This window comes from Pseudophryne corroboree, chromosome 6 (assembly GCF_028390025.1).
Source record: "Pseudophryne corroboree isolate aPseCor3 chromosome 6, aPseCor3.hap2, whole genome shotgun sequence".
NCBI lineage: Eukaryota > Metazoa > Chordata > Amphibia > Anura > Myobatrachidae > Pseudophryne > Pseudophryne corroboree.
Window position 1 is genome coordinate 662,970,228 of NC_086449.1, and position 24,993 is coordinate 662,995,220.

General features: G+C 48.3%; 1 protein-coding gene across 1 annotated transcript in view; it reads left to right on the forward strand.

Annotated features, from left to right (window-relative positions):
- The first annotated feature begins 7,059 nt into the window (after positions 1 to 7,059).
- Positions 7,060 to 24,993, forward strand: part of LOC134933200 (A disintegrin and metalloproteinase with thrombospondin motifs 2-like) — a 968,191-nt gene continuing 950,257 nt past the window's right edge. Inside the window, exon 1 of the mRNA XM_063928241.1 lies at positions 7,060 to 7,336. Coding sequence (XP_063784311.1) covers positions 7,246 to 7,336 — 91 coding nt within the window. The 5' untranslated portion in view covers positions 7,060 to 7,245. The remainder of the gene's footprint in view (positions 7,337 to 24,993) is intronic.

The following is a 24,993-nucleotide window of genomic DNA, read 5'->3' on the forward strand; positions in this document are numbered from 1 at the left end:
TAACTAGAACTTTGTGGCAGTGACGTGCGGTGAGGTCATTGGCTATATATATATATATATATATATATATATATATATAGTGTTCATTCTAGCACCCTGCACCTTTCAAATACTGTGCAGTTCCTCTTTCCTGCCTGGGGTGTCGCTCTCTGCTGTGGTGCTTCTCCGCACACTCTGATCTGTTACTCAGTGCTGTGATACAGACCTGTGTGTGCTGAGAATCACCAGAGCAGAGAGTGACACCCCAGGCAGGAAAGGGGAACTGCATGGATTTTGAAAGGTGCAGGGTGCTAGAATGAATACTATATATATATATATATATATATACACACACATACATATACAGTGGTCGAAGTAGACATTTTGAAGTGGGGGTATGGAAAAGTGAAGGTTGCAATTATGCGCGCGCCTCCGGGAGAGGGTATGTGGCCACTCAAATGGGGGCGTGTCCTTCAGTGTATTAGGACCCCTTATACTATCTAGAAATTCTTATACTATCTAGAAATTCACATTACAGCACACAGAATGAGCCGAAATTCACACTACAGCACATGGTATGAGCCAAAATTCACACTACAGCACATGGTATGAGCCAAAATTCATATTTTACCACACAGTATGAGCCGAAATTCACATTACAGCACACCGTATGAGCCGAAATTCATATTACAGCACACCGTATGAGCCGAAATTCACATTACAGCACACCGTATGATCCGAAATTCATATTTTACCACACAGTATGACCCGAAATTCACATTACAGCACACGGTATGAGCCGAAATTCACATTACAGCACACGGTATGAGCCGAAATTCACATTATAGCACACGGTATGAGCCGAAATTCACATTACAGCACACGGTATGAGCCGAAATTCACATTACAGCACACAGTATGAGCCAAAATTCATATTTTACTACACAGTATGAGCCGAAATTCACATTACAGCACACGGTATGAGCCGAAATTCACGTTACAGAACACGCTATGACCCAAAATTTCAGATTTTACCACACTGTATGAGCCGAAATTCACATTATAGCACACGGTATGACCCGAAATTCACATTACAGCATACTGTATGAGCCAAAATTCTGATTTTACCATATGGTATGAGACGAAATTCACATTATAGCAAACGGTATGACCCACAATTCAGGGACAGGGAGAGAGAGTGACAGCAAGGACTGAGAGAGTGACAGCAGGGACTGAGAGCGTGACAGCAGGGACATAGGGTAACATTACCTGATATGTGCAGCGGAGGTGCGGAAGGGACTGTGGTTGTTGGTGGCGTATGAGCCCATGGTCTGCGGGGGATGCGGCGGTACTAAGCTGTCCTTCTTCGCTGCGGCGTTGATGTCCCTCTGACCACCGCCAGTTGTGGTCTGCGGTGGTCAGCTTTCAATGGCGGTGCAGCGTGCAGAAGTGAGCGCTGGTCAGCGGTGGGAGGCGGGCAGCTGTGATATAAATATATAATTTTTTTACATTTATTTTTCCCTGTCCCTGCGTCCAAGTGATCTGGGGGTGTGCTGAAGTCCAAGTGATCTTGCCCAGATCACTTGGACTGCAGCTCACCCCCAGATCACTTGGACTGCAGCTCACCCCCAGATCACAAGGCGGGGAGCTGCAGTCCAAGTGATCTGGGGGTGAGCTGCCCAGACACTTGCCACCAAGCACAACTCCCCCACCCCTCGCCTTAGTGGTCCTGGTTCCTCAGTCCCGGAGGAAGCAGATGCTGCCGGAGATGCTGAGGGCACGGAAATAGAGGTAACAGCGCTGCCTGTTGTCTCCGGAGCTGCCGCTGCTGTAGGCAACTCCAACATCGGGAGGTGCAGGGCGGCAGGGAGGGAGGGGATAGGGAGACGTGGAGTGGGAGGGAGGGGATAGGGAGACGCATGGCGGCAGGGAGGGAGGGGATAGGGAGACGTGGGGTGGGAGGGAGGGGATAGGGAGACGCGGGGTGGAAGGGAGGGGATAGGGAGATGCGGGGTGGGAGGGAGGAGATAGGGAGGCGCGGGGCGGCAGGGAGGGAGGGAGGGGATAGCGAGACGTGGGGCGGCAGGGAGGGGATAGTGAGACGCGGGGTGCGAGGGAGGGGATAGGGAGACGCGGGGCGGCAGGGAGTGAGGGGATAGGGAGGCGCGGGGCAGCAGGGAGGGAGGCGCGGGGAGGGAGGGGATAGCGAGACGCGGGGCGGCAGTGAGGGGACAGTGAGACGCGGGTGGGAGGGAGAGGATAGGGAGACGCGGGGCGGCAGGGAGTGAGGGGATAGGGAGACGTGGGGTGGAAGGGAGGGGATAGGGAGATGCGGGGTGGGAGGGAGGAGATAGGGAGGCGCGGGGCGGCAGGGAGGGAGGGGATAGCGAGACGCGGGGCGGCAGGGAGGGGATAGTGAGACGCGGGTGGGAGGGAGAGGATAGGGGGACGCGGGGCGGCAGGGAGGGAGGGGATAGGGAGACGTGGGGTGGGAGGGAGGGGATAGGGAGACGCGGGGTGGAAGGGAGGGGATAGGGAGATGCGGGGTGGGAGGGAGGAGATAGGGAGGCGCGGGGCGGCAGGGAGGGAGGGGATAGCGAGACGCGGGGCGGCAGTGAGGGGATAGTGAGACGCGGGGTGGGAGGGAGAGGATAGGGAGACGCGGGGCGGCAGGGAGGGAGGGGATAGGGAGACGTGGGGTGGGAGGGAGGGGATAGCGAGACGCGGGGCGGCAGTGAGGGGATAGTGAGACGCAGGTGGGAGGGAGAGGATAGGGAGACGCGGGGCGGCAGGGAGGGAGGGGATAGGGAGACGTGGGGTGGGAGGGAGGGGATAGGGAGACGCGGGGTGGAAGGGAGGGGATAGGGAGATGCGGGGTGGGAGGGAGGAGATAGGGAGGCGCGGGGCGGCAGGGAGGGAGGGGATAGCGAGATGCGGGGCGGCAGTGAGGGGATAGTGAGACACGGGGTGGGAGGGAGGGGATAGGGAGACGTGGGGTGGGAGGGAGGGGATAGCGAGACGCGGGGCGGCAGTGAGGGGATAGTGAGACGCGGGTGGGAGGGAGAGGATAGGGAGACGCGGGGCGGCAGGGAGGGAGGGGATAGGGAGACGTGGGGTGGGAGGGAGGGGATAGGGAGACGCGGGGTGGAAGGGAGGGGATAGGGAGATGCGGGGTGGGAGGGAGGAGATAGGGAGGCGCGGGGCGGCAGGGAGGGAGGGGATAGCGAGACGCGGGGCGGCAGTTAGGGGATAGTGAGACGCTGGGTGGGAGAGAGAGGATAGGGAGACGCGGGGCGGCAGGGAGGGGATAGGGAGGCGCGGGGCGGCGGGGAGGGAGGGGATAGAGAGACTTCTCTTGTCTTTCAGATGTTCCAATTAAATATATTTTACACAAAAAAATATATATTTTGATAAGTAAGCCCAGACCAGGGGCGGCCGCGGCGAGGGTCTAGCCTGCCACAGCCGTCAGTCACCTCACCTACGCCAGTGTGATTTCCCTGCGGCTGCTCCATGTCTCTAACAGAAATAGACGGAGCCGCGCGTATGAGAGAGCAGGTCAGGAGACGGGTGCCACACAAGCGCTGACGTTCGTGCTGACGGCGCCTAGCAGGATGCGTGTTAGGCTGTCAGTGTGGGCGGCGCCCGTCTCCTGACCTGCTCTCTCATACGCGCGGCTCCGTCTATTTCTGTTAGAGACATGGAGCAGCCGCAGGCCCACAGGGAAAGCAATACACTGGGCCGGTGAGGTGACTGACGGCTGTGGCAGGCTAGACCCTCGCCGCGGCCGCCCCTGGTCTGGGCTTACTTATCAAAATATATATATTTTTTTGTAAAATATATTTAATTGGAGCCTGCCGCCCTCCAGTGGCCAGCGCCCATAGGCAGCTGCCTAAAGCTGCCTAATGGTAGCGCCGGCCCTGCACCTGGGCTGCCGGCCTGGAAGCTCCGAGATGGCTAATGTAATGGATACGGTGGGTGATATCGCAAAGGGTAATGTCTGGATGCTGAACCAATGTAAAAGGTGACAGTGCTGTGCAGTGCAGTGGGTGTGACACTGCACAGCACTCTCACCTTTTACATTGATTCAGCGAGTCCGTCAGTTCTGCCAGCCAGTCACTATTGTTAGCGCTGGTGTCACAACGTGCTGCATTACAGGGAAGTAGACGCACTAAATAAACTACAGCTCCCAGCAGCCCTTAGCGCTGAAGCATTCTGGCCCTTAGGTCTGCTGAGAGCTGTAGTTTAATGAGTGCATCTTCTTCCCTGTAATGCGGCGCGTTGAGACACAAGTGCTAACAATAGTGACTGGCTGCTGTGCGAGTCTCCGGGAGAGCCACTGTCAAAGGGAGGACAGCAGCCTAGCTGCTTCCAGGAGAAGAAGCAACAGAAGCATTACCCGCCCCTGCCACTTGCAGTATCTCCGGGCCCCAATCTGCGGCACCCCAACACCCCCCCCCCTCAAGCACCCGCGGTAGCTCTGGACCCCTCCCCCACCCAGCAGCACCTCTGCACCTGCCCTTCCCCCACCCGCTGCACCACCGCACCCACCCCCACTGGCAGCACCCCAGCACCTGCTCCTCCCCTACCCGCGGTGGCTCTGGACCCCCACCCGCAGCACCCACGCTCCCTCCCCACCCGTGGCACTACCTAACCAGCCCCTCCCCCCCTGCGGTACCCCGTAACTGCCCCTCTCCCACCCATGGCACCCCCGGACCCCATCCGCCTCTCCCCCGCACCCGCCACTTCCCTAACCACAGCACCTACTAGGTGATTCTTCAGGCCCTGCGTGCGCTGGTCACGCTGTTGCAAGGGTCTTCGACCCCTTAACCATTGCACGCCCTTTGTCCGTGCAATATTTAACCACTCACACAATTATGATTGGAGGTAATACTCCATATAATAAAAATATTGCACGCCACAGGGGGTGTAAGGGTTAAGGGGGCGTAGCCCCTTACGACAGTGTAAAGAGCATCACCAAGTATATATATATATATATATATATATATACATACATATACATACTATACACAGTACACATGCACACAGCATACACACACACACACCATTAAGAGGAAGCATACCACCCATCCATCCACATGCTACTCAATACACAAACTGCTACTCTATTCAGGACAACATGCCATGTGCTTCACCCGGCCAGCATAATTTATTATAGCCTGCTGGCCCCTCCTTCACCTGGCTGCTGCAGTCACTGAGAGTTCTGGAGAGTGAGACAGCCTCTGCCTGCCCTCACTGATCTCTTCTGTTTCAAGCACCCAGGCACCTTCACGTACTGCCTGAGAGGAGCCCCTTATGACGGTGTAAAGAGCACCCGTAGGGCGCGCAGAATCACCTAGTTACACTATAAAGAGCTTCTTCTGATTGCAAGAATATTGTGGATGCATTACTTGGAGAAGATCCTTCGTTTACAGAAGTCAAGAAGGATTGGGGTAAACCACACTATTAGCCCGCTCCCACCAGGCATCTTATGTCTACCAGTCAGGTAGACTATTAGTTTGGGTGCAAGTCTATTTTTAATCCTTTCAAGCATATTTGTTACACATAACAGTATTATACTATGTTTGTGTTGTATGTCATTCTTTTAAGCGATTCCTGATCACTGTCATATCGATTTGGGTATTTAAACAAATGTTATATGAATTTGGAGTGCCTGTGACCTGTGTGGTAATTACTATTTTCTTTGTTCAGTTTTAAGTGTTGTTGACGCTTTATACCACTTGGATACGGGCTCCTTATTGGGCGCATGAAATGTGATCACACTTTGTCAATGTGCCAGAAAGAGAATTGGTGCCTTCCACCGCCCACGCCCCCATACTGAAAATAGGGATATAGCATTCTGAAGACGCGCATCAAAAGTCAACAATATAGAGGTGTGGCTTCATGGGGTAGAGGTGTGACCCCAGAATAATACCAATTCACATCACACCACACAGTAGAACCCCTTATACACATTGGGTCAGGTAGAGCATCTTGTACACATTACGCCAGATAGAACACATTACGCCAGGTAGAGCCCATTATACACATGACACCAGCTAGAGCGCCAAATACACATTATGGAAGAGAGAGCCCATTATACACATTACAACAAAAAGAGCCCATTACACACATTACGCCAGATAGTGCCGTTGTATACATATCACCAGGTAGAGCCCATTTTACACATTATGCCATATAGAGACCCAACACGCATTACGCCACTAATTGCATATAGTCCACAATCACTAATTTAATTTAGAAATGGTGTTAGTTGTTTGCTCTAAAAAGTGAAGCACAAAAATCGTTAAAAAATATTATTATTAAAAGAAAAGTGTCCCAAACTAAGGGGCAGATTTATCAAAGCTGAGAGAGATAAAGTACAATCAACTTCTTACATTTTCCAACATGGCATACAAAAAGATAGACAACCCAAATGATTGGTTGTTACTTTATCTCTCTCCAAGCTTTGATACATCTCCTAAATATAGGAAGGATAATCTAGCAGCAGAGTGACTGGAAGGCAAAGGGGAGGACCACCATCATGCAAGGGCACTGGAACTATAGAAACGGATGCATTGCAGATAAGAACCACTTTCATTCTCTAGTACAATTTCATCATTTTTATTCTCAAAATATAAGACGCTCTTTGATGTTTAGATTGTATTAGGTCTACCCTCTGTTCCATGTTATATATTGAGGTCATTTGTTGTTTGGTGGTCAGTGTTGTGATCAGGTTGGTCCATTTTAACACCTCTTTTATGTAAGTGAGGGTTAGTTGGAATAAATACACACCTGCTTTTAGCGTGTGGGCTATTATTACATACGAAGAATGATGACCAATACAATAATTACTGACATCCCTGCTGACAATAGTGATGAGAACGTACAAGAGTATTTTTAGAGCAAAATCAGCACAAATCTGTCATTTAGCACATCCAATAAGTTTAGCGCTGTGTATAATGGTGAGATACTGTAAGTAGATGCCGCAGCCAGCGCTCAGTGCCACATACTACACTACGGAGAGAGGAAATTACTAAAAGGCCTATCCAGCGATGTTTCCTAACAACCAATCATGCACTTTGCAGAAAAGCCAATCCCACGTTAGATTACATCTCAACTTCAGATGAACTGGTTACTGGTGTGTACAGCTGGAGTTATTATTCTGTGCTTCTTCCCAGTGAGTGACACGGCTGCTGTAGCCTAGAGCTCAGAGAAGCACAACGCTGGATTCCTGTGTTCAGCCGGCGAAGCTGCAGTGTAACTGCAATGGAGGAGCCTGTGATTGGGATTACTTGCATTGTCTTCTGCTTTACGCTCGTTCTTCCAACGCATTCTCTCTACATTTCTGAAGGCAAAGGTGGGTGGCATCAATCATTTCTATTTTATTTCCCCCTTAGTGATCTACGCTGTATTCTATTGTGCTTGCGTATAGTCTAGGCATGTATGCTTCTTATGTGTGTACTATGATAGTCTTAAGAAGGGTGTGGACACTTTAATTCAGAATGATCTCGACTTTACATATTCATCCCAGAGAATTGTTTCTTTAAAACTTTTTTTATGTGTGTGCCAGCACTCGCTGCACTGATTTGGGTTTTCTGTAAGGGGGCGTTAAGGCTGGCAAGTGTGCCCAGTCCTCTATCCCCGTATAAACCCATAGAAACAGAACAGGCTGATTGCTTGCAGGTTTCATCTGTACTGGTCGGTGCTCAGCCCTGGGAACGCTTATTAGAAACACTGCCTGGGTTCTTGTGACAGAATGCAGTAATGGAAACAAATGCGGGATGGATCCTTTTTTCTCTCTTGTACGCTGTACAATTAAATCACACAAGTTACAGTAACTCTGCAAGTTTTAACAAGTTTTATGCAAAGATGGGAAACTCCTGGTGCATAGTTTTCTGATTTTAAAGTAAAAAGCGAACACATCTACATAAAGGCTGTTACTGTATGTGGCCAGTGTAATCCTTTTATTTATCAAATTCATGTTTTCTGTGTTCAAAAGTTACATTGACCTAACAATCAATATGCTGGCTTTTGCATGATGGCATTACAATGTAGATGTCTTAAATGTAGCCAGAGCAGGTACAGTATTGTGCAAACTGCACAAATGTCCTGTCTTGCTCAGCTTGGAAGAAAACCTGTTACACATCAGATGAAGTCAGCTGTTTGTAAACGTGTCTTTATTTTCTCAATTGCAACTTTTGTATCTGGTTTGCATCAGATCATTGTGGTCCTGAGGACATGGTTTAACATGACAGTATGAAAAGATGCAAATGTGTGACACTTTCATCATACAGTAGGCAAACTCACTGTCTCACTACAGCATAGGTCTGCAAACTCGGTCCTCAGGACCCCACAGAGTGCATGTTTTGCAGGTAACCCTGCAGGTGCACAGGTGTATTAATTACTCACAGACACATTTTAAAAGATCCACAGGTGGAGTTAAATTATTTCACTTGCGATTCTGTGAGGAGACCTGCAAAACATGCACTGTGTGGGGGTAATGAGGACCGAGTTTGCAGACCTATGCACTACAGCCAGGACCAGGTGTTCTGATGCAGGATGACTGCAAAGTTGTTTTCTATAGTTGTCTAAAGAATGTTTTGGCACCAAATTAATGGAAGTGGTGGAACAGTTTGATCTTTGGAGGAAACGTTTCTTTAGTATTGCTGATCAGCACTAATATTCATACATGCCCCAGTATCCAAAAGAAAATATCTACCAGGGACAAGTTTTAAAAAAATCTGCCAAAGACCACTGTAAATTAGGGGTTTTAATGAAGTAAAAATTTGTTTCAGCATCCATAGTAGTAGTTGTTGTTGTTGTTGTTGTTGTTGTTTTCTTTAAATAAATGCATTTTCTAAAAATTAAGCATTGTTAGCAATTGCATTTACATTTTTTTTTATTTTTTTTATATTTATGGTATTTTTATGTTGAAAAGTTGACTTTTGGTTAGCATAGAACAGTGGCATTAACTACAAACCAGTATCTGTGAATTTATATGATTACAATAAACTGGAAACAGATTAACTTACTAGTAGTAGTCATAATAGAGATGACATGAATCCGTCATATGAAATGTAACCTCATGTTCTTGTTTTCACGCAAATGCATTGGTTTTATCCTAAGAAAATGTGTCTGCATGGACAGAAATTAAAGAACCTCAGAGGATGCGCTTTACCGTCTTCTTTTAATGTAATCTTTCAGGAGCACTTTATAGTTTAAACTACCTTTTTAGATATACTAACTGTGATAATATTAAAATGCTTGACAGCAAAATGAGTGTAGTAGCATCAATGTCCCCTCTTAGAAATGATGGGTGTCATTCAGGAACATCTCTATGTCTATTAGCTCCTTTCCACTTACAGTGAGAACAATGGTCATCACAGCGAGCAGCGATCCCTATGCTTAGAATTGTATCCATTAAAAAGACATAATTTGACCAATATGCAGAGTCACAGGTATAAGATGGAAGTGACTGCATATTGCATACTGTAAGATGTGAATGTTCTGTAAGTTATACTAAAAGTGTAAGGTAAACCTTCAGCGTAATAAATGCTAGCAATGTATGATGTCCATGTATTACAGTAGGTAATGTGCTACCTTCTAAGGGCCCTACACACATACCAATCCACCGCCGAGCTGCCCGATACGGGCGACCCGGCGGTGGGGGGAGTGAAGTTTCTTCACACCCCCACACCCTCGTCACCCGGCTCCATAGCACTGCACGCTAATATGGATAATCTTGTCCATATTGGCCTGCATGCATAAGCAACAGGGCACCAACGATTAACGAGCGCAGGGCCGTGCATCTTTAATCGTTGGTGCCTACACACAGAGCGATGTGAACGAGTTCTTGTTCATTTATGAACGAGAACGTTCATATCGTTCTGTTTTATCTGCCAGTGTGTAGGGCCCATAAGTTCTGTTTTATCTGCCAGTGTGTAGGGCCCATAAGTTTGTGATAAGTTACAGTAATTGCAGCTTTCAACATGTGACACAAGAAGCCAGTTCAATTTAAGAGTCTGATGAGAATGGATTACGGTCATTAGGTCGACAAGACTTAGGTAGACAGTCATTAGGTCGACCACTACTGGTCGACATGCATTATGTTGACATGGTTATTAGGTCGACATGAACAAGGTCGGCATGAGGTTTTTTTTCTTTTCTTTTCATTATTTAAAACGTTTTCATACTGTACGATCCACGTGGACTACGATTGGGAACGGTAACTTGTGCCGGGCACAGCGGTAGCTGAGCGAGCCACCTTGCCTGAAGTCACTCACCATGCGAGGGGACACGGCGCACTAATTGGGGTTCCCCATCACTTTACAAAGAAAATAACACTAAAAAAACCAAAAAAAAACCCTCATGTCTACCTTGTTTATGTTGACCTTATGACCATGTCGACCCAGTGATCCTGTCGACCTAATGCATGTCTACCAATAGTGGTCAACCTAATGACCCATACCTGAGAGTTCTATGTACTGAAAACAGTGCAGGGTTTGCGAGTCCAGTGGTGGCAAATAGCATAGGCAGTCAGCGCAGTATCTATAATGGGTGAAGTATTTGCGGAGTACAGGCGGTCCATATCACACACCCTGCCAGAGCCAGCTCTAGGCAAATGCCTATGAGCATTCAAGCCTGCCACCTACCATGGTAGCTGGCTACCATGATCGGAGCTCTCACCTCCAATTGGCAGCTCAGCAAGAAGCGGTGAGCATCAAAGATGGCTGCAGAAGGAGGGCTGCTGCGCAAGACCAGCAGCAGCAGCTCCTCATCCTATGGGCCTTTGCAGAGACACTGTCACCCTGCAGCCACGGTGCCTCCCACCCCTACTCCACAAAGCGCAGTCATGGATTCAGGGAGCTGCAGGGGCGGGCACACTGACAGTCAGCAAGCAAGTGTAAGTTTTATAAAAAACAAAAAACTAGTAGCATTACTAATGTGGGGCATGTGTATAAGGGACTTTACTGTGTGGCATTTATGTGTATAAAGGGGGTTACTCAGAGTTGATCACTATATTGCAATTTGGCAAATGGACGATTTTTGTCCATCTGTGCATGTGCAGTGATCGCATTGCATGGGCTTTTACTATGCGATTGCATCGTGATTACAGGCGGCTAGAGTTTGGGGACGGTGATGCAACATTGGGGACTGGTGCCGGAAATGTAGGCATGTCATGGCAGTGCAATGGGAAACATGGCGCCGCACCACCTGCACACGCAGCCTGGTTGTGTATGCAGGGGGTCTACCTCTATTTGATTACAGTGATGCAATCGCATTTTAAAAGCAGGTGCAACACAGGGTGGCGCTACACATGCTGGGCGGTCCTCAGCATGTGATTGTATCAGTAGCAGTTTTGCTATTTTAGCAAAACTGCTACGGAGTCAGAATAACCCCCGAGGTGCGCTAATACTGTGTGATGTACTTGTATAAAGTGCACTGATGAGTGGTGTAATGTGAATAAGGAGTGATATGGGATGGTGTAATGTGAATAATGGTCTATCGTGTGATATAATGTGAATTACGTTGCACTAGTGCAGGGGTTCTCAAACTCGGTCCTCAGGACCCCACACAGTGCATGTTTTGCAGGTAACCCAGCAAGTGCACAGGTGTATCAATTACTCACTGACACATTTTAAAAGGTCCACAGGTGGAGCTAATTATTTCACTTGTGATTTTTTGAGGAGACCTGCAAAACATGCACCGTGTGGGGTTCTGAGGACCGAGTTTGAGAACCTGTGGTCTAGAGCAGTGGTTCTCAAACTCGGTCCTCAGGACCCCACACAGTGCATGTTTTGCAGGTAACCCAGCAAGTGCACAGGTGTATTAATTACTCACTGACACATTTTAAAAGGTCCACAGGTGGAGCTAATTATTTCACTTGTGATTTTCTGAGGAGACCTGCAAAAGATGCACCGTGTGGGGTCCTGAGGACCGAGTTTGAGAACCTGTGCACTAGTGTGTTGCATAATTTGAATGGGGGGTACTGTTTACCCATGCCCCTTATCACGAAACACACCTCTTTTTAGTCCACAGGTCTTTGGCGTGCACTGACCCTATTACAAATATGGGGGGTGGGGGTGCCAATGCTCCTTGTTGGCAAGGATACTAAAATGAGGATTGCTATAGATGAGGGGTGATGGATGATGATGGGTGCTGTGCTGGGAGAGGGGTGCCTTGTCAGAGGCGGAACTAGCACTGGTGCTAGCGGAACCAACCAAACTCTTGCCTAGGGCATTAAATTGGTTAGAGCTGGCTCTGCATCAGTGATACAGAAATTACCAGGAAAACAGTGGCTATTTTCCCAGATATTTGTGTATGCACAGTACAGCGGTTACCTGAAACATGATCCCGGAGACCTGCGCATATACAGTAGGTCTACAGTGATGCGAGATAGGCAGGGACCAGCATGGAGATTGTACTCTGTCCCCTCTTAAAACGTACCTACAGACAGTGGTCTATTAATTGTGGAGAGTAGCACTAGTCTAAACACTGAGGACTTGCTTCCAATGCTGTTGGTTCTGTAAAGTTGTTAGGTACATTTTACTGGATCAATTTAGGTGCAGTTAATCCCATATAATATTATTAACCCCTCCCCATGTTTCAGCATTTCTTTCCTGATGAGATTGTTTTCGTCCAGATAACAATTGCCCCTGTCACTGAGCCAAAGTGGTTGGTTATGTTCTGATGAGCAGTACATTGATGTTCTCAACCAATTCCAGATCTGAAACCATTTGGGGTTAATGGAATTTCTCTAACGTCCTAGTGGATGCTGGGGACTCCGTAAGGACCATGGGGAATAGACGGGCTCCGCAGGAGACAGGGCACTTTAAGAAAGAATTTGGATACTGGTGTGCTCTGGCTCCTCCCTCTATGTCCCTCCTCCAGTTTGAATCTGTGCCCGGACTAGCTGGGTGCTACTTAGTGAGCTCTCCTGAGCTTGCTATAAGAAAGTATTTTGTTAGGTTTTTTATTTTCAGGGAGCTCTGCTGGCAACAGACTCCCTGCATCGTGGGACTGAGGGGAGAGAAGCAGCCCTACTCTCTGAAGATAGGTCCTGCTTCTTAGGCTACTGGACACCATTAGCTCCAGAGGGATCGTACACAGGATCTCACCCTTTGTCATCCGATCCCGGAGCCGCGCCGCCGTCCCCCTCGCAGAGCCGGAAGACAGAAGCCGGGTGAAAGAAGCAAGAAGACTTCGAAATCGGCGGCAGAAGACTCCAGTCTTCATATGAGGTAGCGCACAGCACTGCAGCTGTGCGCCATTGCTCCCACACTACACCCACATACTCCGGTCACTGTAAGGGTGCGGGGGGTGGGGGGCGCCCTGGTCAGCAATTAGAGACCTCTTTGGCAAAAGTTTGCATAATATACAGTTGGGCACTGTACATATGTATGAGCCCCCGCCAAAATTGTACATGAAAGCGGGACAGAAGCCCGCCGTCGAGGGGGCGGGGCTTCTTCCTCAGCACTCACCAGCGCCATGTTTTTTTTCTCCATAGCACCGCTGAGAGGAAGCTCCCCAGTCTCTTCCCTGCAGTTACACGGTAGAAGAGGGTAAAAAGAGAGGGGGGGGGGGGGGCCCACATAATTAGGCGCAAAAATCAATATAAACAGCAGCTACTGGGTTAACATTAAGTTACTGTGTTATTCCTGGGTTAATAGCGCTGGGGTGTGTGCTGGCATACTCTCTCTCTGTCTCTCCAAAGGGCCTTATGGGGGAATTGTCTTCAGATGAGCATTCCCTGAGTGTGTGGTGTGTCGGTACGTGTGTGTCGACATGTCTGAGGTAAAAGGCTCCCCTAAGGAGGAGATGGAGCAAATATGTGTGTGAGAGGGTGTCTCCGTCGACACCTGTTTGGATATGTGTAATTAAGTGCTAAGGTGAATTTATTGCACAAAAGATTAGAGAACAGACAGGGAATCTACCCATGTCTGTCCCTATGTCGCAGAGACCTTCAGAGTCTCTCAATGCTCACTATCCAAAATAATAGACACTGATATCGACACAGAGTTTGACTCCAGTGTCGACTACGATAATGCAAAGTTACAGCCAAAATGGCAGAAAAGTATTCAATATATGATTATTGTAATAAAAGATGATTTGCATATCACTGATGACTCATCTGTCCCTGACACAAGGGTACACATGTTTAAGGGGAAGAAAGCTGAGGTAAATTTCCCTCCTCTCATGAGGAAAAAGAGCGGGAATCTCCAGACAAGAGACTGCAGTTTCCCACAAAGAATTCTCAGGCAGTATCCTTTCCCCACTAGGGCCAGGATATGATTGGAATCTTCCCCTAGGGTGTCACGTTTGCCAAAAGGTAGCCCTGATGTAACAGCTATTCTCAGGGATCCTGCAGATAGCGTGCACATTCTGGTACACTACTCAGACCGGCGATTGTGTCGGCATGGGTTTATAGCGCTGTGGCAGCGTGGACAGGTACCTTATCAGCAGAGATTGAGACCCTAGTATGCATATAGATATGTATGTGTGTGTGTGTGTGTGTGTGTGTGTGTGTATGTATATGTATGTATATGTATATATATATATATATATATATATATATATATATATATATATATATATATATATATATATATATATATATATTATATTAAAGATGCTGTCTTAAGAGATATGTGTATATATAAAACATGCCCAAAGAGACATGAGTATACTGGGTCCTAGAGTCAAAGCTATGTCGATTTCTGCTTGACGTGTCCTGTAGAATATGCAATGGACAGATGATGCCGACTTAAGAGGCATATGGAAGGCTGAGGATTGTGTGGAGAAGAGTTCTCGGACCTGGTCTCCACAGCTATAGCTGGTAATTCTGATATTTTGCCTTATATTCCTGCACAGCCTAGGAAAGCACGACATTATCAAATGCAGCCTTTCGAATAAAGAAACAAAGTCCGAGGTGCGTCCTTTCTTGCCAGAGGCGGGGGCAGAGGAAAGAAGCTGCACAACACAGCTAGTTCCCAGAAACAGAAGTCCTCCCCGGCCTCTACAAAAATCCACCGCATGTCGCTGGGGCTCCACAGGCGGAGCTAGGCCCGGTGGGGGCACGCCTTCGTAAGTTCAGCCACAAGTGGGTTCACTCCCTGTTAGATCCCTGGGCAATAGATATTGTGTCTCAGGGATACAAGCTGGACTTTGAAAAGATGCCCCCTCACCGACGGCCCTGCCGGCTTCCCCCCACGAGAGGGAAACCGTGTTAACTGCAATTCACAAATTGTATCTTCAACAGGTGGTGGTCAAGGTTCCCCTCCTTCAACAAGGAGGGGGTTATTATTCGACCATGTTGTAGTCCCGAAACCAGACGGTTCGGTCAGACCCATATTGAATTTAAAATCCCTGAACATATACCTGAAAAGGTTCAAGTTCAAGATGGAATCGCTAAGAGCGGTCATTGCAAGCCGAAAGGGGGAGATTTTATGGTGACTCGGGACATAAAGGATGCATACCTTCATGTCCCCATTTATCCACCTCATCAGGCGTACCTCAGAATTGCGGTACTGGATTGTCATTACCAATTTCAGACATTGCCGTTTGGTCTCTCCACGGTCTTGAGCATATTCACCAAGGTAATGGCGGAAATGATGGTGCTCCTGTGGAAGCAAGGTGTCACTATTATCACGTACTTGGACGATCTCCTCATAAAAGCGAGATCAAGAGAGCAGTTGCTGGACAGCGTATCACTTTCTCTGGAAGTATAACGGCAACACAGCTGGATTCTATATATTCCAAGGTCGCAGTTGGTTCTTACAGATCATCTGCCTCTCCTAGGCATGATCCTAGACATGGACCAGAAAAGGGTTTATCTCCCGATAGAGAGAGCTTAGGAGCTCGTGACACTGGTCAGGAATCTATTAAAACCAAAACAGGTGTCAGTGCATCACTGCACTCGAGTCCTGGGAAGGAGGGTGGCATCATACGAGGCCATTCCCTTCGGCAGGTTCCATGCGAGGACCTTCCAATGGGACTTACTGGACAAGTGGTCCGAATCACATCTTCAGATGCATCGGTTAATCACCCTATCCCCCAGGGCCAGGGTGTCTCTCCTGTGGTGGCTGCAGAGTGCTCACCTTCTCGAAGGTCGCAGATTCGGCATTCAGGACTGGGTCCTGGTGACCACGGATGCAAGCCTCCGAGGGTGGGGGGCAGTCACACAGGGAAGAAATTTCCAAGGGCTGTGGTCAAGGCAGGAGACTTGCCTTCACATCAATATCCTGGAACTAAGGGCCATATACAACGCCCTAAGTCAAGCGGAGACCCTGCTTCGCGACCAACCGGTTCTGATTCAGTCAGACAATATCACCGCAGTGGCTCATGTAAACCGCCAAGGCGGCACAAGGAGCAGGGTGGCGATGGTAGAAGCCACCAGAATTCTTCGCTGGGCGGAGACTCACGTAAGCGCACTGTCAGCAGTGTTCATTCCGGGAGTGGATAACTGGGAAGCAGACTTCCTCAGCAGGCACGACCTCCACCCGGGAGAGTGGGGACTTCATCAAGAAGTCTTCATGCAGATTGCAAGTCGGTGGGAACTGCCACAGGTGGACATGATGGCATCTCACCTCAACAAAAAGCTGCAGAGATATTGCGCCAGGTCAAGAGACCCTCAGGCGATAGCTGTGGACGCAATGGTGACACCGTGGGTGTTCCCGTCGGTCTATGTATTTCCTCCTCTTCCTCTCATACCCAAGGTGCTGAGAATGATAAGGAAAAGAGGAGTGAGAACAATACTCATTGTTCCGGATTGGCCAAGAAGGACTTGGTATCCAGATCTGCAAGAAATGCTTACAGAGGACCCGTGGCTTCTGCCTCTAAGACAGGACTTGTGCAACAGGGGCCCTGTCTGTTCCAAGACTTACCGCGGCTGCGTTTGACGGCATGGCGGTTGAACGCCGGATTCTAGCAGAAAAAGGCATTCCGGATGAGGTCATTCCTACGCTGATAGAGGCTAGGAAGGATGTGACGGCTCAACATTATCACCGTATATGGCGAAAATATGTTGCTTGGTGTGAGACCAGGAATGCCCCTACGGAGGAATTCCAGCTGGGCCGTTTCCTTCACTTCCTACAGTCGGGAGTGACTTTGGGCCTGAAATTGGGTTCCATTAAGGTCCAGATTTCGGTCCTATCCATTTTCTTTCAAAAAGAACTGGCTTCTCTTCCTGAAGTTCAGACGTTGTAAAGGGAGTGCTGCATATTCAGCCCCCTTTTGTGCCACCAGTGGCACCTTGGGATCTTAACGTGGTGTTGAGTTTCCTGAAGTCACACTGGTTTGAGCCACTCAAAACCGTGGAGTTAGCATGACCACCTTCCACGTGAGAAATTTTATTAGCCTTGGCTTCAGCTAGGCGTGTGTCAGAATTAGCGGCTTTGTCACATAAAAGTAGGGATGAGCGGGTTCGGTTCCTCGGAATCCGAACCCGCCCGAACTTCTTCAGTTTTTTTTTACACGGGGCCGAGTGACTCGGATCTTCCCGCTTGCTCGGTTAACCAGAGCGCGCCCGAACGTCATCATCCCGCTGTCGGATTCTCGCGAGGCTCGGATTCTATCGCGAGACTCGGATTCTATATAAGGAGCCGCGCGTCGCCGCCATTTTCACACGTGCATTGAGATTCATAGGGAGAGGACGTGGCTGGCGTCCTCCGTTTATAGAGAAGAGAGTGAGACAGTAGAGAGAGACACAGTAGTAATTTTGGGGAGCATTAGGAGGAGTACTAGTAGTTACTTGCTGAAGTGATAGTGTGACTGTATTATCTGACTTGTGGAGGAGACACTGACAGTGGGGAGCAGTTAGAGTCTGAGAGCAGGACTCAGGAGTACATATAACGTACAGTGCAAACTTTTGCTGCCAGAGTGCCACACTGCCATTGTGACCACACTGACCACCAGTATAATATATATTGTGATTGTCTGCTTAGGAGTACTACTTGCAAGTTGCTGATAGTGTGACCAGTGACCTGACCACCAGTTTAATAATCACCACCAGTGAGTTTAATATATATATATATATATATATATATATATATATATATATATATATATATATATATATATAGTATACCACCTACCCGTGTTGTGTTTTTTTTTTTTTTTTTTTTTTTTCTTTCTTCTTTATACATACTACTATAGTAGCTTACTGTAGCAGTCTGCGGTGCTGCTGAGCTGACAGTGTCCAGCAGGTCCGTCATCAGTCATTACATAATAAATAAATATATATACCTGTCCGGCTGCAGTACTAGTGATATTATATATATATATATATATATATTGATTTCATCTCATTATCATCCAGTCTATATTAGCAGCAGACACAGTACGGTAGTCCACGGCTGTAGCTACCTCTGTGTCTTTTAGTTGTGCCTATTAAAATATGGAGAACAAAAATGTTGAGGTTCCAAAATTAGGGAAAGATCAAGATCCACTTCCACCTCGTGCTGAAGCTGCTGCCACTAGTCATGGCCGAGACGATGAAATGCCAGCAACGTCGTCTGCCAAGGCCGATGCCCAATGTCATAGTACATAGCATGTAAAATCCAAAACACCAAATATCAGTAAAAAAAGGACTCCAAAATCTAAAATAAAATTGTCGGAGGAGAAGCGTAAACTTGCCAATATGCCATTTACCACACGGAGTGGCAAGGAACGGCTGAGGCCCTGGCCTATGTTCATGGCTAGTGGTTCAGCTTCACATGAGGATGGAAGCACTCAGCCTCTCGCTAGAAAACTGAAAAGACTCAAGCTGGCAAAAGCACCGCAAAGAACTGTGCGTTCTTCGAAATCCCAAATCCACAAGGAGAGTCCAATTGTGTCGGTTGCGATGCCTGACCTTCCCAACACTGGACGTGAAGAGCATGCGCCTTCCACCATTTGCACGCCCCCTGCAAGTGCTGGAAGGAGCACCCGCAGTCCAGTTCCTGATAGTCAGATTGAAGATGTCAGTGTTGAAGTACACCAGGATGAGGAGGATATGGGTGTTGCTGGCGCTGGGGAGGAAATTGACAAGGAGGATTCTGATGGTGAGGTGGTTTGTTTAAGTCAGGCACCCGGGGAGACACCTGTTGTCCGTGGGAGGAATAGGGCCGTTGACATGCCTGGTGAAAATACCAAAAAAATCAGCTTTTCGGTGTGGAAGTATTTCACCAGAAATGCGGACAACATTTGTCAAGCCGTGTGTTGCCTTTGTCAAGCTGTAATAAGTAGGGGTAAGGACGTTAACCACCTCGGAACATCCTCCCTTATACGTCACCTGCAGCGCATTCATAATAAGTCAGTGACAAGTTCAAAAACTTTGGGCGACAGCGGAAGCAGTCCACTGACCAGTAAATCCCTTCCTCTTGTAACCAAGCTCACGCAAACCACCCCACCAACTCCCTCAGTGTCAATTTCCTCCTTCCCCAGGAATGCCAATAGTCCTGCAGGCCATGTCACTGGCAATTCTGACGAGTCCTCTCCTGCCTGGGATTCCTCCGATGCATCCTTGCGTGTAACGCCTACTGCTGCTGGCGCTGCTGTTGTTGCTGCTGGGAGTCGATGGTCATCCCAGAGGGGAAGTCGTAAGCCCACTTTTACTACTTCCACCAAGCAATTGACTGTCCAACAGTCCTTTGCGAGGAAGATGAAATATCACAGCAGTCATCCTGTTGCAAAGCGGATAACTGAGGCCTTGACAACTATGTTGGTGTTAGACGTGCGTCCGGTATCCGCCGTTAGTTCACAGGGAACTAGACAATTTCTTGAGGTAGTGTGCCCCCGTTACCAAATACCATCTAGGTTCCACTTCTCTAGGCAGGCGATACCGAGAATGTACACGGACGTCAGAAAAAGACTCACCAGTGTCCTAAAAAATGCAGTTGTACCCAATGTCCACTTAACCACGGACATGTGGACAAGTGGAGCAGGGCAGGGTCAGGACTATATGACTGTGACAGCCCACTGGGTAGATGTATGGACTCCCGCCGCAAGAACAGCAGCGGCGGCACCAGTAGCAGCATCTCGCAAACGCCAACTCTTTCCTAGGCAGGCTACGCTTTGTATCACCGGTTTCCAGAATACGCACACATCTGAAAACCTCTTACGGCAACTGAGGAAGATCATCGCGGAATGGCTTACCCCAATTGGACTCTCCTGTGGATTTGTGGCATCGGACAACGCCAGCAATATTGTGTGTGCATTAAATATGGGCAAATTCCAGCACGTCCCATGTTTTGCACATACCTTGAATTTGGTGGTGCAGAATTTTTTAAAAAACGACAGGGGCGTGCAAGAGATGCTGTCGGTTGCCAGAAGAATTGCGGGACACTTTCGGCGTACAGGCACCACGTACAGAAGACTGGAGCACCACCAAAAACGCCTGAACCTGCCCTGCCATCATCTGAAGCAAGAAGTGGTAACGAGGTGGAATTCAACCCTCTATATGCTTCAGAGGTTGGAGGAGCAGCAAAAGGCCATTCAAGCCTATACAATTGAGCACGATATAGGAGGTGGAATGTACCTGTCTCAAGCGCAGTGGAGAATGATTTCAACGTTGTGCAAGGTTCTGCAACCTTTTGAACTTGCCACACGTGAAGTCAGTTCAGACACTGCCAGCCTGAGTCAGGTCATTCCCCTCATCAGGCTTTTGCAGAAGAAGCTGGAGGCATTGAAGGAGGAGCTAAAAGGGAGCGATTCCGCTAGGCATGTGGGACTTGTGGATGGAGCCCTTAATCCGCTTAACAAGGATTCACGGGTGGTCAATCTGTTGAAATCAGAGCACTACATTTTGGCCACCGTGCTCGATCCTAGATTTAAAACCTACCTTGGATCTCTCTTTCCGGCAGACACAAGTCTGCTGCGGTTCAAAGACCTGCTGGTGACAAAATTGTCAAGTCAAGCGGAACGCGACCTGTCAACATCTCCTCCTTCACATTCTCCCGCAACTGGGGGTGCGAGGAAAAGGCTCAGAATTCCGAGCCCACCCGCTGGCGGTAATGCAGGGCAGTCTGGAGCGACTGCTGATGCTGACATCTGGTCCGGACTGAAGGACCTGACAACGATTACGGACATGTCGTCTACTGTCACTGCATATGATTCTCTCCCCATTGAAAGAATGGTGGAGGATTATATGAGTGACCGCATCCAAGTAGGCACGTCAGACAGTCCGTACTTATACTGGCAGGAAAAAGAGGCAATTTGGAGGCCCTTGCACAAACTGGCTTTATTCTACCTAAGTTGCCCTCCCACAAGTGTGTACTCCGAAAGAGTGTTTAGTGCCGCCGCTCACCTTGTCAGCAATCTGCGTACGAGGTTACTTCCAGAAAATGTGGAGAAGATGATGTTCATTAAAATGAATTATAATCAATTCCTCCGTGGAGACATTGACCAGCAGCAATTGCCTCCACAAAGTACACAGGGAGCTGAGATGGTGGATTCCAGTGGGGACGAATTGATAATCTGTGAGGAGCGGGTTGTACACGGTGATATATTGGAGGATGATGATGAGGTGGACATCTTGCCTCTGTAGAGCCAGTTTGTGCAAGGAGAGATTAATTGCTTCTTTTTCGGTGGGGGTCCAAACCAACCTGTCATTTCAGTCACAGTCGTGTGGAAGACCCTGTCACTGAAATGATGGGTTGGTTAAAGTGTGCATGTCCTGTTTATACAACATAAGGGTGGGTGGGAGGGCCCAAGGACAATTCCATCTTGCACCTCCTTTTTTCTTTCATTTTTCTTTGCGTCATGTGCTGTTTGGGGAGTGTTTTTTGGAAGGGCCATCCTGCGTGACACTGCAGTGCCACTCCTAGATGGGCCAGGTGTTTGTGTCGGCCACTAGGGTCGCTTAGCTTACTCACACAGCTACCTCATTGCGCCTCTTTTTTTCTTCTTTGCGTCATGTGCTGTTTGGGGAGTGTTTTTTGGAAGGGCCATCCTGCGTGACACTGCAGTGCCACTCCTAGATGGGCCAGGTGTTTGTGTCGGCCACTAGGGTCGCTTATCTTACTCACACAGCTACCTCATTGCGCCTCTTTTTTTCTTCTTTGCGTCATGTGCTGTTTGGGGAGTGTTTTTTGGAAGGGCCATCCTGCGTGACACTGCAGTGCCACTCCTAGATGGGCCAGGTGTTTGTGTCGGCCACTAGGGTCGCTTAGCTTATTCACACAGCTACCTCATTGCGCCTCTTTTTTTCTTCTTTGCGTCATGTGCTGTTTGGGGAGTGTTTTTTGGAAGGGCCATCCTGCGTGACACTGCAGTGCCACTCCTAGATGGGCCAGGTGTTTGTGTCGGCCACTAGGGTCGCTTAGCTTAGTCATCCAGCGACCTCGGTGCAAATTTTAGGACTAAAAATAATATTGTGAGGTGTGAGGTATTCAGAATAGACTGAAAATGAGTGGAAATTATGGTTTTTGAGGTTAATAATACTTTGGGATCAAAATGACCCCCAAATTCTATGATTTAAGCTGTTTTTTAGGGTTTTTTGAAAAAAACACCCGAATCCAAAACACACCCGAATCCGACAAAAAAAATTCGGTGAGGTTTTGCCAAAACGCGGTCGAACCCAAAACATGGCCGCGGAACCGAACCCAAAACCAAAACACAAATCCCGAAAAATTTCAAGTGCACATCCCTACATAAAAGCCCCTATCTGGTTTTCCATATGGACAGAGCAGAATTGCGGACCCGTCCACAATTTCTGCCAAAAGTGGTGTCATCTTTTCATATGAACCAACCTATTGTGGTGCCTGTGGCTACTCGTGACTTGGAGGATTCCGAGTTGCTGGATGTGGTCAGGGCTTTGAAGGTTTATGTAGCCAGAACGGCTAGAGTCAGGAAAACTGAGTCGCTGTTTATCCTGTATGCATCCAACAAGCTGGGTGCTCCTGCTTCAAAGCAAACTATTGCTCGCTGGATCTGTAACACGATTTCAGCAGGCTCATTCTGCGGCTGGATTGCCGCTTCCAAAATCAGTAAAAGCCCACTCCACAAGGAAGGTGGGCTCTTCTTGGGCGGCTGCCCGAGGGGTCTCGGCATTACAGCTTTGCCGAGCAGCTACTTGGTCAGGTTCAAACACTTTTGCAAAGTTTAACAAGTTTGATACCCTGGCTGAGGAGGACTTTGTGTTTGCTCATTCAGTGCTGCAGAGTCATCCGCACTCTCCCGCCCGTTTGGGAGCTTTGGTATAATCCCTATGGTCCTTACGGAGTCCCCAGCATCCACTAGGATGTTAGAGAAAATAAGATTTTACTTACCGGTAAATCTATTTCTCGTAGTCCGTAGTGGATGCTGGGCGCCCGTCCCAAGTGCGGACATCTTCTGCAATACTTGTATATAGTTATTGCTTAACTAAGGGTTATGTTGTGGTTGCATCAGGGTTGATCTGATGCTCCGTTGTTGTTCATACTGTTAACTGGGTAAGTTTATCACAAGTTATACGGTGTGACTGGTATGAGTCTTGCCCTGGATTCCAAAATCCTTTCCTTGTACTGTCAGCTCTTCCGGGCACAGTTTCTTTAACTGAAGTCTGGAGGAGGGACATAGAGGGAGGAGCCAGAGCACACCAGTATCCAAATTCTTTCTTAAAGTGCCCTGTCTCCTGCGGAGCCCGTCTATTCCCCATGGTCCTTACGGAGTCCCCAGCATCCACTACGGACTACGAGAAATAGATTTACCGGTAAGTAAAATCTTATTATTTTAGAAAGAGACCTGAAACTGTTTAGTTTTTCTATTAAAATCAACCAGGTGTCAAATGAGTGACTTTCTCTCCTGTAGCAGTGCAGCCATTGTTAGATGCACTCAGGCTGTAATGGGTCATGGTGGGGAAAAAAATGCTGCAAAGCTAGAATGCTTTCAAAAATAGAAGTGTTAATAGTTTATTTTTATCAATTAACAAACTGCAAAGTGAATTAACAGAAGAGAAATCTAAATCTAATCAATTTTTGGTGGGACCACCCTTTGCCTTAAAATAGCATTAATTCTTCTAGGTACGCTTGCGTAGTTTTCGAAGGAACTCTGCAGGGAGGTTGTTCCAAACATCTTGGGGAACTAACCACAGATCTTCAGTGCATGTAGGCTTGCTCAAATCCTTCTGTCTATTCATGCAGGCAACTTCTGAGGTCCAGCTGGCGGAACTAGCCAGACTAGGTAGAGCCTGGTTAAAACCAGACAAACAACCTTTAGAGTGTTAGATTGTAGTGTACAACGATGGGCTCTTCAGGCTGACCCCACAAACATTTCAGGAGTTAGCAGTGGTAATTGAATGATACCTGACCTTTGAGAAACTGGGTGGAAAAAAACTGTTTAAGGGTTATGGACAGTTCGGGCGTAGCTACCATGGGTGCAGGGAGTGCAGCTGCTACAGGGCCCAGCAGCGTCGCCACGCCCCTGGGCCCGCCTCCCCTGCACCAAGCTCTCACCTCATTCATTCCTTGCAGAAGCAGCTGCCATCCAGCCAGTACTTCCTGGTTCAGCATGCTGGGAGGGATGGCCACGCCTCCTCCCAGGAAAACCTGCAGCCTTCTGTCATCTCCCATCATCCAGCCTTCCCCTAGCAGTTTCTGCCCGCCTACTGGGAGGGGCAATGACATCACATCTACTAGCATCCCTGTGCCAGCAATCTCCCTTTGTATTCACTGCCCAGCCCCGCCCCATCTGCAAGCCTCGAGTCCCAGCATTCCTAGCAGCACCAGTGTGTCAATGGAGGATCTGCAGACTGGTGGACTGTGGAGATATTCAAAGAAGAACTGACAGAACACTGACTGAAGGTGAGCTGTGACTGTGAGAAGTCACACTATCCTAATGATACTGTGTTGCTGGTATGTACATTAGAATCATAAAGAAAAATTAAATACATGCCCATCCCCAACCCACCCCACTCCACCCTGCATTATTCTGAACAGCTGTACATAGGTGGTCATTCCAAGTTGATTGCAGCCTGCAACTTTTTGCTGCTGCTGCGATCAACTAATCCCCGCCTATGGGGGAGTGTATTTTAGCTTAGCAGGTCTGCGATCGCTTGTG